Raw genomic sequence first — 14,153 nt, 5'->3', positions numbered from 1 at the left:
TTTTAAAAAATGTATATTTTGTTCATTTATTTTATTTCTGGGTGAGAGAGGAAGTTAGGTTTTTTGTTTGCTTGTTGTTTTTATGGAGGGACTGGGGATTGAACCCAGGACCTTGTGCATGCTAAGCATGAGCTCTACCACTGAGCTATAGCCCCCACCCCAGTTTTATTTACTTATTTTATTTATTTATTTTTTTAATGGAGGGACTGGGGATTGAACCCAGGACCTCGTGCATGCTAAGCGTGTGTTCTACCACTGAGCTATACCATCCCCTCTCATCCTTTCTTTATTGCTTTCCCGACTATAATGTTTTAAGCTATTTCTGAGTCTCATGACATTTTTTTTCCTTATTAATAGATTACTTAGTTAACTCAGATTTGGGGAGTTTCTAAATGTATATTTTTGGAAAAAAGCGGCCTTTTATAGCTGAAACATGATACTCAGTTGTACTAACTTGCTTTATTTGCATGTATGTGAAATTTTTGTAATTGGAAATTGGGAATAAATTGATCGATAATGTAGGTGGGTACATTTTAACACTTATATTTGGATGTGAGCTGTGTTAATGTTAAGTTAGTGATTTGTTTGTGGAAGTGACTTTTTTTCTTTCTTTGTAGAGAAATAAGTCATACTGTGCCAGACATATCTATCCATGGCAACCTCTCCTCAGTCCACTGCTCCCTGGATCTGTACAAATACAAGCTGATCCGGGGTTTGTTAGAGAACAACCTCGGAGAGCCCATAGAGGAGTTCATGCGGCCGTATGACTTACAAGACCCAAGGATTCACGTGAGTGAGGTGTTGGGTTCTCCTGTAACACTCGTAGCCTCAGCGGATGGTCACCCTGTGTATCTGTTCCTCAGAGTCACCTGGGGAAAGAAGATGGGACAACAAGCAAATTAGGTTTCATGACATTAACTCCAGTTTTAGATTGACGTCAGCTCTGGGTTGATCGGCATTTTCCTTTCCAGACTGTTCTGAGTGGAGAAGTATACACGTGCATGTGTTTCCTCATTGATATGGTGAATGTAAGTCTGGAGCTGAAAGATCCAAAAGGGAAAGAAGGTGCTGGGTCCCTAGCCAGGTATGGCTTTAATTATATTGTTTTCCTGTTAGTAACGTAATACAAACAATACACACATTTTGCTCTAGCATGCAGCAGAGGGTGCAGAGTGGTGGTTCACAGCTAAATGTGGTCTGCCTGCAGAATGCTTTTTGGTTGGTCTGCACAGTGCTTTTTAAAGGTTTAAATCCATCCTCTGTCAGTCCGGTTAGCTGAGTTTATTCTGTAGTAACAGACACACCAAAATACTGGTGACATAGAACAGCGACGGTTTTGGTCTCATGTTTTGTGTCTGCTATGGGTCTTGGGTTGCTCCGCTCACTACAGTTACCCTGGCTGACAGAGCATCTCTTTGTGCCAGCGAGAAAAATAAGAGCTCTGGAGTGGTCTTGAATGGCAATTAAATTCTCTGGGAAACCCCGTGGGGCTAGAACACCATCCCACATAAGCACAGAGGAAACAGGAAGCAGGCTTGCTGTGTGTCTCCATAGGGCAAGACCCAGAACTATCTAGTGACCAGCAGTGATGACTGCCTCACTGGCCAGCACTTGAAAATTGGGGAATTTCACATAAAAATTTTGGATTTCAGCTTCTTTTGAAAAATCAGAAGCTTTGGCAATATTGGGCCCATGTTCTCAGTTGGAAGCATCTGGAAATTGAGTAGCAACCTGGCAACCTTTAGATAAGGCATGTGCTTACCCAGCAGTTCACTTATGTCATTTTCTTGGTTAACATAGGCCAGGAATTTGTGATTACTGGTATAAAACTCTCAAGAGTGCATTGTATTTTCACACTTGATAACCTTTTTCATTTTCATCTCTTGACAGCCATGCAAAGTTGGGCAGATATTACTCCTGCTTGATAGACAGAATTTTTAACTAGTGTGTAAAATCATATGGCTGGAAAAGTGATTCGGTATTTGAAAACAGGACTTCAAGTCTAGTAGTTTTTCCACTGAAGCACTCTGTCTTCTGTTTTGTCTTTCCCTTGAAAATTCATCTAGGTTTCTGTCTAATTTAGCTGGTGAGAACATGGTATAGTCAGGCTTGGATCCTGGACTGATTATCTTGTGAGCGAGCATTTCTCCCTAATGACTGGTTATGCCCTTAGTGTTTTCCAGGATGAAGTAATTCTGTATGGATTATCATGATTGTACTGAGTAATTAAGAATTACCCATTGCAGCTTTCTCTGTTATTTAAAAACAACAGGCAATCCCAAATACATTTCCTGTTGGTAGATCAACTGCATTATTTGTCTACATGAAAAGTATTATTTATTGTAGTGGTTCCCAGTAAGTGCTAGTCATCTTACATTAAAAATTTGGCAGATTCTGGAGGGAGAGACCTCCAGGAAGGCTGAGAGTTGACAGATGAAGGACTAAAGGGACTCTCAGTATCCCTTGGGGATCATTAAAAATATATAGCCTTTTTAGAGTTAGGTAAGAAATGAGAATGTTAATGAACCAAGGAAATAATAAATATGTGATATTGTTATTCCTCACGAAGTGCCTATGAACAAGGTCATCTCCTTGGAAGTGGCAAGTAAGATGCAAGACACAATGACACTAAACCCATTTCGAGGAGACTTAAAATCAGTGAGTCAAAGTCAGTGAAAGCTGTTAGGAGGAATGTTACTCTCCTTTATAGAACTAAGGCACGTTTATGACTTTGTTCTTTTATCTTAAACATATGTAATTTTGTAAAGTGGAAGAGTTTAACATCCTGTCTGCTTTCTCCCTTAGATTTGACTTCAAGAAATGTAAACTGCTCTATGAGAGCTTTTCCAACCAAACCAAGTCCGTTAACTTGGTTTCCCATTCCATGATGGCTTTTGACACCCGTTCTGCTGGGCAGAAGACCAGCCCTGGCATGACAAACGTATTCACCTGTATCTTTCAGCCTTCTAAGAACAGCAGCACTGCCCAAGGATCCATTCAGATTGAACTGCATTTCAGGTAGTAGCTCCAGACCCTGACTTTGCCTTTCTTTATCAATATGTTTCCTTTTGTGGCCAGTGGGCCAAGGCCATATCGGCTTTAGACTGATCAAAGGACCTTGGTCAAAGGACCAACGAATCATTGAAAAGGTAAATAGATAATGGCTTATCAGTGCTGTGTACTGTATGTTAACGTGGTATTCCTGAACCATGCAGTTTCATTTATTGGCCAGAAGATGTCTCTGTTGCCTTAAAAAAAAAAAAGTAGCTTAGACTTAAACAAGGTTCTTAACATCAACTTCCCTATCAGCTGGAGAATGTTTTAGTATGTAAAATGACTTGGGGAAGGAAGAAATTATGCTTGTTTAAGGGGAAAAAAAAGTCTTTTGGTCTGCAGAAATGGTAGAAGAGAAGGTGGTTTTGACTTGCATTATCGATTTATCTATGCAGGTTGTAATGAGTGACTTCATGTAAAAAAAGCTTTAGCCTGTTTGAACTATATTATGTTTTTCTTCCTAGTAGTATGGGAGGCAGTGTTGTATGTGACATACGCTTTAGTGTATGTTTTGGAATCATATAGACTTGTACTCAAAACCTTAATCTACCACTTTCTAGTCATGCATCCTAGGGCAAGTTGCTTAATTAATCTCTTTGAGCCACATTTTTATCTTCTACAAAATAGGGAGGAATAACGATGTCCACCACATGGGGTGGAGGTAATAATGATATAAGATGATTCTGGCATACTGTTGGCACAGATGGGAGTTGTTATTATTATTCCCCATGTAGCTTGTGTTATTTTATGATGCACTACTGTAATAAAATTTTATGACTTAAGTGGGCATAGACCTGAAAACTGAAAAATTAGGTCTGATTGAAAGAAATTCAAAAGGAGACCTTTGGAACTGACATCAGTTTCTTTCTGTTAGTGCTTAGTGTCATCAGATATGTTGTAGATATAAACCAGTAAGTAAAAAGGCTGGGAAAAACTTGGTTAAGCAAAAAAGGTAAAAAAAAATTATCAAGATTATTCTTGTACTTATATGTTTAAATATGCCTGACATTTCAGTGTGCTGTTCAGTGAATTCCTTAGGTTTGAGATTTTTCTTTTAGGGAGAGGTTGCAGTCTCTATATGCCTTTAGGAAAGTAGTTTAAACTTGTGCATGAACTTTTAAAAAGTTCAGTAATAGGAGTGCCAGCTGCCTCTTGTTGAGCTGTACCAGGGGCTAGGCAGTTTACCAGCCTTTAACGTAATTCTCCCAAGTCTGTACAGTGGGTGGCTTCTTCCCGGTTTTACAGATACAGAAATGGAAGCTGGGAGGCGGTTAAGTACCTCTTCTCACACAGCCAGTAAGTGCAGTAGTCAGAGCTCAGCCTTGCCTCTGATTTCAAAGCCCCTGTCTTTTCTGACAGTTGTCAGGCCCACCACATTAGTGATTGGGCTGACTGCAGTCAGATGATAGGCTGGCTGTGATTTGCAGTTCCTTTGTTTGAAGATGATGTTTATTTGAACGGGAGGCTTGCATGTATTTGGTCCATCCGCAGAAACAGTTTCTGGGGGGATTTGCCGTGCTATTGATCTGGCTTCCTAAACATTAGCTAGTTCTCCCACCTGTCATATTTTTTTAATACACAGTAAGCCTTAAAATATTATTATATTTACATGCTAAAGGTGTGTAATTTCTTGGAGTCTAATAATAAAATCCTACACCTTAGCTCTTGCTAACAGAAATGCCATTGTTAGTGAGAGGGTTAAAATGTTCTCTTGATTGGAACTTTTGAAAACTTTCTGTGTCTCAAGAAGAATTGCTCTTCTGTTGGGATTTTGTGTGTCAAATATAAATCACTTCACAGTGTTTAAAGGCTTGAAATATTTTCCAGAAAAGGAATCAGACACACTCTAACTTTCCAGTTAGTCCATAGCTCTGATGATCTGTGTTCAAAATGGGGTGGAAAAATTTTACTGAGGGCAACATTTTTTCTCTATTACAAAAGGGTGAAGTGTTTCTGTGAAAAATGCTGTGTCTGTGTGAAGGAGACATGCGCCGTTGTGCCCTTTTTCTGGAGGCAATGAGCCAGGTTTAGGAGAAACAAGAGACTAGAGAAGCCAGCCTTAAAAATATCTCTGAATCAGCTTTTTCTGAATAGAAGCCCCTTTTCGGGTGGGGAACCTGGTACATGTAGTTAGAGTCCAGAGTTGATCTTGGGCTCATAGAACAAAGTTCAACCCAGAAATCCCTGTAGGAGTGTCCCTTTCCCATCTTTCTTCTGTCTTACCCACCTCCGCCAGCTCATACACTAACAAGGCCTGGATAAGCCCCGAACATATGGTTTGAGGCCCGGCCTGAGAGAGCAATAAAACTAATGTTCCTTCCCCCACTCAACTTCTAGGGTGCTTGGGGTGATACCCTCAGTAAATGTCATCTTATTTGTCCTCCTTCTTAGGCTAAAAGATCTGGGCTCTCAGGTCAGTTCCAGCTAGAGAAGCCATCTAGTACGAGTATGTAAATTTGATGTTTTATAAAGTGATCCTAGACATCAGAGAAAGAGTGCCTCATTGATCTTCTAGTAGAAACAGCCTGTAGGGGAGGGAACTGACGTTTATCAAACCTGTTATGTGCCTGGTGCTTTATCTCTTATGGTGTTAATGTTCCTCATTTTATGGCCAGTCCTGGTGTCTGAGTGATTCCTGCCCCTGACCCCCAAATTTCTCATTTTAAAAGTGAGGAAACAGGCTCAGGGAAGGTAGGCAACTTATCCAAGATAACACAACTTCTAAGTGGCAGGCTTCAAGCCTGTGCCCTTTGTACTACACCGGGATTTCTCAGCCTCAGCACTGCTGACATTTCGGGTCAGATGACTCCATGCTGTCGGGGCCGTCCTGTACACTGTGGGATGTTTAGCTGCGTCCCTGGTTTCTGCCCGCGAGATGCCTACAGTAACCTCTTCGGTTGTGACAATTAAAAATGTCTCTCCTACGTTGCTAACTGTCTCCTCGGAGACAGAATCACCCCTGGTTGAGAACTGCTGGACACCATACACTCTACTGCTTTCTCATAGCGTCTTCCTTCTTGTTTAAGTCTCATTGACTTTTGAAAACATATACTGAATGTTTTATTAAACCAGTGTTCAGTCTTCACTGATACTCAAAGCTGTCCATGTAGAAAATGCTGGAATACCACCTGCCCAAACACAGTAATACGTTTGCAAGTTAATGAAATATCAGATTTCTCCTTTCCTGTTTTATTTTTAGGATCTGCTTTCTTGTAGGTCTACCAAGGATTCCTCCTGTTTCACAGTAGTTCTCAATAATCTCCGAGTGTTTCTCATATTTGACTGGCTGCTGTTAGTCCATGATTTTCTCCACACTCCCAGTGATATTAAGAAGCAAACTAAAGTTACTCCTTCTCGCCACCGTAACTCTGGCAGTGAATCTGCTGTAATTCCCAAAACTGTGAAAAGTGGAGTAGTTACCAAGCGGTCTTCCCTTCCTGTGTCCACTGAAAGGCACCTGGAGGTCAAGGTCAATGTAACAGGTAAGTATATGTAGTTGTGAGTCCCTGAATCTTAGTTTGGATGTTAGGCTCAGTATGTGTCTCGCAGGATGACTTTTCTGTTGCCTCTGTATTTCAACACGAGCAGTTACGCATTTGCATCTTGTGCAGACCGAGTGTCGGAAGTTCTTGACCTCTGTTTTCAGGTATGAATTGCCTAGCCCACACTGAGGGCTCCAGGATCTAGTCCCTTTCCTCTGCCCGCCTGATGCATATGCCCAGCTGGGTACTGCCTGGGCAGTGGTCTTTTTTCCCAGTGTTAAATCTGGCTTCAATTTTCTCTTTGATCTCTAGCGCCCCAACAGATGTGCCTTACTGAGTTTAGGCAAATGTGGTGTGTGAGAATCTCAGTTTAGAAGATAAATGAGTGAGGGGATTGTTACTTTCTTAACAAAAAGAATATTTTCCTTTACAAACAGATTTACTGTGGTTTTTGTTAGCTGCTAGACTCCTTCCTATAGTACATCTGCAGGTGCTTGTGTATTTATCGTTATGTTGGTGATATCCCCTGTGTGCCACTCAGTGGTTTGACAGCAGCTGGATAGCACAGTGCGTTTTAAATGGATTTAGTTCCAGAAGTTCAGTTTATCCATGTTTTTGATGAAAACAAAGAGTAAATTTGCCATGTACAGTTGAGTAGGAAACTGTCTGCATCTACTAATTTCAAAAAAAAATCTACATTGAACTGGTCCGTGCTCTTTGTAAACAACTTGAACTGTTAATGGATGACCTAGTGCTTAATGCTGCCTGACCAACATTAGTATCTGAATTTTCTTCCTGGGGTTTTAGAAACAGGTCAGTGCTTGGAGAAGGGATGATTTCCCGAGGTTCTGAATATCTATTATGCCTCCCAGGAGACCTAGCTTAAAATACACTCTAAAGAGAGAAACTGCATCCCAGTCTCTGCTGCCTGTGCAGTGCTCTGTCGGCTCAGCTGTGCCTGGCCAGATACAGAGAACTTGTTCAGGATGGCAGGGAAGCAGAATGTCAGCAGAGATCCCAGCTGTGACTTAGTTAACAATACTGTCCTTTCCAGGCACGGAGTTTGTGGTCGTTGAAGATGTGTCCTGCTTCGATACCAATGCCATCATTCTCAAAGGCACCACGGTGCTCACCTATAAGCCCCGGTTTGTCGATCGCCCCTTTTCAGGAAGTTTGTTTGGCATTGAGGTAAGCAGTCTGTGTGTTGATTGGAACACTGAATGTTTGGCTCGAGAGAATAGCAGCTGGAAGAGAATCATACCTCCTGAACTTTCATTCAGGGAAATAACTGATGGGATTGGAGGACCCTTGCCCTCTTCTCTTCATTTTCTCCTCAGATCTACCAGGTTATTCTGGTGTGTGAATTCAGTCCCCCAGTGTCAGGCTGTGAATGTGCAGAGGGACCTACCTCTTTTAGACCCTCCTGTCCTCAAAATGTTCAAGGAAACTCTTTTGGTGCCCGTTACCTGTCAGGCTCTTTGTCGTGTTCTCCAGCAGGTCTAGGCCTCTGAGAATTTGTGAAGGTGAGGAAGGGGTCCTCATTTCTTCTGCATCCCTTCCCCACATGGAGTGCTTGTCCCTGTGAAGACCTTGGGCTTTGTGATCATGGAAACCGTGTATAAAAAGTGTTAAGGATTTTCCATGTTACCCTTCTGGGAATATCTGATCTACGTAAGGGCAGCTCTTAGAGAGTCAGGCCTAACCTAAAGGAGTGACTCTCTGGTAGCGATGCTTGGGGCTCTGACGTAATCTCATGAAGGAAGTAATTTGCACTGGGATGGCTTTTGTGTTTGGAAAATCACATTATACAATATTAAGAAAAAACTTCTCTGCCTCTTTTGAAGCCAGAATATGCGGAGACGGAGAAACGAGGCAGATGAATGTCTCTGTTAAATGTTCTTCATTCACTGGTCTCAGCCAACATTGCTCTTGTTATAATATGAGAATATTTGGTCAGGGTCACTCATCACTTCCTTCTCATTTATGATTAAGCTTTTTCATGCCTTTTCTTTCCAGTGGTATTTCAGAGGTTGAACGAGTAAAACTTATTTTCACTGTCAGCAGCATACGGTACTTTTTTTTTCTCTGGTCAGAAGTAGCTGAATAGAACCTGTAGAGATTTTACTTTGCTACCACTTGTTTCTCTCATGTAAAGAAACCTTAGTGTGAGAGGAAGGATTTGCACGCTGGCGTGATGTGAGTTGGTCATGAAACTGCCATTCAGCCACTTTCCATGCCACCACACTGCCAGGTTTGAATGGAAAAGTTTGGTGATTGATTAATGAACTGTCAGGTACGGTTGGGTTTTGTGTGGCAGAAGCCCCTGAAGGAAAAAGGAAAATGAAACTTTCCTGCTCCAGAGTCTTAGAAAAACTAAACAGCAAAATATTTGAGATTCCTAGAAACTCCTTTTAGTCTTACTCCTTAGGCAGCACAATTGGATCTGAATTTTAAGACAACTCTCATACATCGTTGGGGAGAATGTATAGAGAAACAACATGAGTTTATTTTGAATATAGCAGAGGACCTTGGTGTCATGTGTTTTTCAATAGCACTAGAAAATAACCAAAAAAAAAAAAAAGGAGGTGGGGTGGGAAAGGAGCAAAGCAAATGCTCTCTTCCTTGTCCTGTACCCTTCCTATGCATGCAACATAATCTGGTCCTAGCCTGGCGGTCTTCCCTCCCTTCTCTCTCCCCATAAACATATTTACTTGTAAACTTTTTATTACAGAACATTTCAAACATATACAAAGTAAACAGTGGTATAATAAACCCCTGTGTACTTTTCACCTAGCTTCAATGATTAATGTATTTATTTTCAATTATGAAAGTAACAACTATCTTACATAAAATTAGGGGAGGGAAAAAATCACCTGTCACACCTTCTGTCATCTCTCTTGGCATTTTGATGTGTTTCTTTCTTTAAGGTTACAGTGTAATATTATTTTGGTTGTGCTGCTCTTTCGTATAACCTATGTTGTAACTATCTTCCTACATTCCATATGGTCCATTAAACTTTTACTTTTAAATGGTTGCAAAATATTCCATTGAGTAGATGTGGTAAAACTTTGGTTGTTCTTAATTTTTTAAAGTAACTGTTAAGTAAAATGGTTCAGTGAATTTTTCTGTATTTTGCATTATTTCCTTAGGCTAGTTTCCAGCAAGAAGTAGGATTAGTGGATCAAAAGACACGAGCTTTTTAAGCCTCTTGTTATGTGTTGCAGAACTGCCTCTCCCACAGATGAACCACCGCGCTCTGGGCAGCGGGTGAGCGCACCAGCCTCACTCTTCGCAGTGTTGATGTTAGCAATTGTGATGGCTCTTTTGATATTACAGGGCTGATTGCTTCTGAGGTGGTCTCTTTTTCTCCTATTGGTCAGACTCCTCCTAAGTCACACCTTAATCCGTGCCGTGTTGCATTTCATCCTCTAGGTGTTTTCATGCCGACTAGGGAATGAACAAGATACAGCTCTTTCAATTGTTGATCCAGTACAAATTCAAGTGGAGCTGGTGGGAAATTCTTCTTACCAGAATAGTTCAGGATTGATGGATGCATTCAATAGTGAAGATTTTCCACCTATCCTAGAGGTAATGTTGACAAATCTGTATAACACATTGATACTCTCTCAGCACTTTCCTGAACTACTTATTTACTCTGCCAGCCTCAACAACATTTTAGTTACTTCAGCAAATATAAAATAAATATGACATTGTCTCTGCCCTAGAACTTTCAGTCTTATGGAGGAGAAAAGACTTTTTAATTGTCTGGTATAGTCTTGGAGTTCTGTAAAACTTTACAGAAGGCAGAACTCAACGCAGGTAGGAATGTTGATTGTGAGTGAAACTCAAGGTGAGTCTAAGCAGAGGGGCGGGATGTAGAAGAGTAGAGAAGGAGAGCATTCCAGTTGGGAAGCAGCAAAGTCGGGGCCGAAATGGCTCAGCAGACCTGAGACCGAGGAGGTCTCCCTAGGAGAAAGAGTTGTAAAGAGAAGCGAAGAGGAGGGAAGGAGAGGCGGGGAAGCCAGGACAGGAAAGCCCAAGACTAAGGCGCTGTATTTCTTTGGTCGCGGCGAAGCTGTTAATTAGTTATCCGTTTGAACTGTAGGAGATTTGAAACAGAGAGAAAAGTGATTCTAATTTTCAGGCTTAAAAAAAATGTAATAAATAAGGCACCACAGCCAGACATTCAGACAGACATCTCATTTTCGGGTGGTCTTGTGTTAGTGTCTGCTTTTCCCAGTGGTAGTGGTAGCTGAGTTGCTATTATCTGAAGAGGACCAGATTTTCAGAAATATTAGTGGAGAACTTGACTCATTTAAGGTTATACATGAATAAAGAGATAAATTTTGCTGGGTGGTCAGTTTGCGTCAGAGATTTAAAAAATTAAATAGATCAAAGAGTAGTGGATTAACAGTGTTGCTGATAGGCGATCCTGTCTCCTCCAGAGCCGTTCTCCCGTCCTCCTGATGACTAATACACTTGTGTGAAAATCGCTCTACTGAAGTATTAATTGCTCTAGTAATTTTCCCTAGCTTAATGTTTTTTATTTGGTACTGCTTTGTGACATTTGACCTCGTAACTCAGACATCTTACCTCATGGCTATTAGTGTTTCATTTTCAAGATCTTCCCAGTCTTCAAAATGAGAAATTTAGTGTAACGTCTGTTGGCCTTCTAGAACTTGAAGAAGAATGATACCTGTGAGAGGTTTGGACACAAAAGCAAATGCAACTTTAAAAACTGCCACCTTTTAAATTTTGTTAGATTCAGTTACAAGCCCTGGATATCAGACTCTCCTATAATGATGTTCGGCTGTTTCTTGCCATCGCAAAATCCATCCCAGAGCAAGCTAACGCTGCAGTGCCAGACGCGGCGGCCCTGCAGGCCACTTCCTCCAGCAGCTGCCTTCCCGATGCATCCCGAGCTGGAGGGGAAGTCAGAGAAGGGGCGAGACATACCTTAGACCCTGTCTTGGGTAGGTATTTAACTATAAAACCCACTCAGTCTTCCAATAACTCCCCTTCTTTTTAACTTTTAAGATTTTCTTTTGCATAATTACATTGTTCAGCGTGTAATTGTAAGTCATTAAGTAAGTCATCAGTATGACTGTCTAATTTTTTTAAGTTTAAAAATAAACACCCCAAACCAACTGTTCTAGCCTACACTTTTTTTTCCTTTTACAGTTTCTTCCAGAGATAAGGATAATGCTAAGGTTTAGTTTTAACTTTGAGTTTTTCTCCAAAGTTATATGGATAATACTAAGTTTTAAGCTTTTAAGCTTTTAAAAACATGGCCGATACAGAGAAAAGACTTAAAAATTTCAGGGTACACTTGATAACAGGTTTCTAATTAGGAGCTTATTTTCGCCTGTAGAAATGAAATGCTTTTCTTTTTTTTTTTTAACATTTTTTATTGAGTTATAGTCATTTTACAATGTTGTGTAGAGCACAATTTTTCAGTTATACATGAACATACATATTTTCATTGTCACATTTTTTATCGCTGTGAACAGAAATGAAATGTTTGAGTCACTAGTTTCCAAATTTCTTTTTTTTCTCCTTAAGTTAGTCTATGGGTTAGTTTACATTAGATTATTTATAAAAAATAGATACCATTTTTTCCCCTAGAGTTGCAGCTGGCTAGACTGCAAGAGCTGGGGTTCAGCATGGATGACTGCCGCAAAGCTCTTTTGGTGTGTCAAGGTAATTTGAATAAGGCTTTTCATTTTCTGTTGTTAATCTTGATAATATGCTTCCTTTCCATTTCCTCCGCAACTTCTGCAGGGAGACTTCGTGAGCTGGAAAACCCTCTATGGTTCTCTGTGGGCTGGATTTAATCTTGGGCAAGTAGTAATGAGGAATAGTGCTTGATAGTGGATGTGAATTCGGGCTCTGCACCAGACTGCATGGCATCAGATCCTCACTCTGCCGCCTTCTGGCTGCTTGTTAGTGACTTGGGCAGGTCTGACCTCACTGTACCAGTGCTCCCTTATCTGTACAATGAGAAGAGGACTTCCCTCGGAGGTTTGATGTGAAGAAGTCACTGTATGCAGAGCACCTAAGCAGGTGCCTGGTACACAGCACGTGCCCTGCAGATGTTAGCACCATTTCTAGTGGGAGTGGTAATAGTGGTGATACTGAGGGTCATGGCCATTTATTGAGCTCCTGTGTGCCTAGTCCTGTGTTTCCTTGTTCCGTCCTCATAGCCCTTGGAGGTAGGCATTATGATCCTCACTTCAGATGGGGAAACTGGCTCAGATAGGTTAAGTAAACTTGTCTCAGCTCACCTGTTAGTGAGGGGCTAGGATGGATTTAAAGCCAGGTGTGCCTGTGTTCTTTATACTGTGCACACTACCTCTCCACCTCCCTCTGTGTTCCCCTTCCTCTTAAAAAACAGAGATACAGCAAAAGCTGTATTTTTTCCCAGTCTTGATACTTGTGTGTATATTCTCTCTTTTTATTTCTCCATGTACTGTATACAGGCACACCTTGGAGACACTGGGGGTTCGTTCCAGAGCACCACAATAAAGGAAATACTGTAATAGAGCGAGTCACACGAATTTGTTTCCTAGTGCATATAAAAGTTATGTTTACACTGTAGTCTGTTGAGTGTGCAATAGCATTATGCCTAAAAAAGCAATGTACATATCTTAATTAAATGATGGTATTAGAAAAATGGTGCCAGTAGACCTGCTCAACACAGGGTTGCCACAGATTTTTTTTTAAACATTTTTTTATTGAGTTACAGTCATTTTACAATCACAAATCTTCAGTTTATGAAAACACAATATCAGCAAAGAGAAATAAAATGATATGTGCCCTTGTATCCAGTATATATATGTATGTAATATTTTACATATTGGTAGATTGTATTGCAAATACAATTTTATAGAATTACAATTATTGTATTATAATATACTTAATATCAGCAACATCTTTCCATGTCATTAAAGTTATTTGTAAACATTGATTTTTTTTTTTTTACATTGACCTGGGGATATATTACAATTTATTTAATCATTCTTCAGTATTTTTTCGTTCATTCATTATTATACACAATTCTGTAATAAATATTTTTGTGTATGAACTTTTGTCGTCATCTTTTAAGTACTTCTTTGGTAGAGAGACTTAGTATTGTAAAAACTGAATGAGAAGATACAGATACATTTTTGAGGCTCTTCACTTGACAAATCTTTTTCTAAAAAGATTGTACCAGGCTAAATTCTGACCATATGTGTGGTCTCATCACATAGTTGTTTGCATTACCTGTCTTTTTCCTCTGAAAAAAATGAAGGTAGACCAAGTTATCGTGTGTTCTTTAGCTTTGTTTTTCGCTAGCCATTGTTGCTTTTTGGTTTAATTAACTTTATACTCCTTAATGTTTACATTTCCTTTTTTTTTTTTTTACTCTTTAACAATTCAAACACGTTAAAATTTTTTCTAAAAGTTTTTAGATTTTTGTAATTTTTTTTTTTTGGTAACTAAGGTTTAGTTCTATCAGTAATAAAGATAATAATACCAACTAATGTTGATAAATTCTTTGTTGTATGCCAGGTTCTGGTCTGAGAACTTCCCACATATGCATCTGTTTCCCCCTCATGTCAGTCCTGTACGTGGTGC

The 14,153-nt window shown here is 40.1% G+C and overlaps 1 protein-coding gene across 10 annotated transcripts in view; it reads left to right on the top strand.

Annotated features, from left to right (window-relative positions):
• VPS13D (vacuolar protein sorting 13 homolog D) overlaps positions 1 to 14,153 on the top strand; it is a 225,175-nt gene that overhangs the window by 58,542 nt on the left and 152,480 nt on the right. For all 10 annotated transcript variants that reach the window (XR_010383976.1, XM_064494046.1, XM_031464090.2 and 7 more), the window contains 8 exons: positions 618 to 789; positions 972 to 1,084; positions 2,806 to 3,018; positions 6,271 to 6,536; positions 7,591 to 7,724; positions 9,969 to 10,124; positions 11,299 to 11,509; positions 12,162 to 12,236. Coding sequence is in view for 9 of the 10 variants with exons in the window: in XM_064494046.1 (XP_064350116.1) it covers positions 618 to 789; positions 972 to 1,084; positions 2,806 to 3,018; positions 6,271 to 6,536; positions 7,591 to 7,724; positions 9,969 to 10,124; positions 11,299 to 11,509; positions 12,162 to 12,236 (1,340 nt within the window). In the remaining variant the exon portion in view is untranslated. The remainder of the gene's footprint in view (positions 1 to 617; positions 790 to 971; positions 1,085 to 2,805; positions 3,019 to 6,270; positions 6,537 to 7,590; positions 7,725 to 9,968; positions 10,125 to 11,298; positions 11,510 to 12,161; positions 12,237 to 14,153) is intronic.

Source organism: Camelus dromedarius, chromosome 14 (genome assembly GCF_036321535.1).
Source record: "Camelus dromedarius isolate mCamDro1 chromosome 14, mCamDro1.pat, whole genome shotgun sequence".
Classification (NCBI taxonomy): domain Eukaryota; kingdom Metazoa; phylum Chordata; class Mammalia; order Artiodactyla; family Camelidae; genus Camelus; species Camelus dromedarius.
Note: the sequence above shows the minus strand (reverse complement) of the source record. Positions and strands in the feature narration are given on the sequence as shown.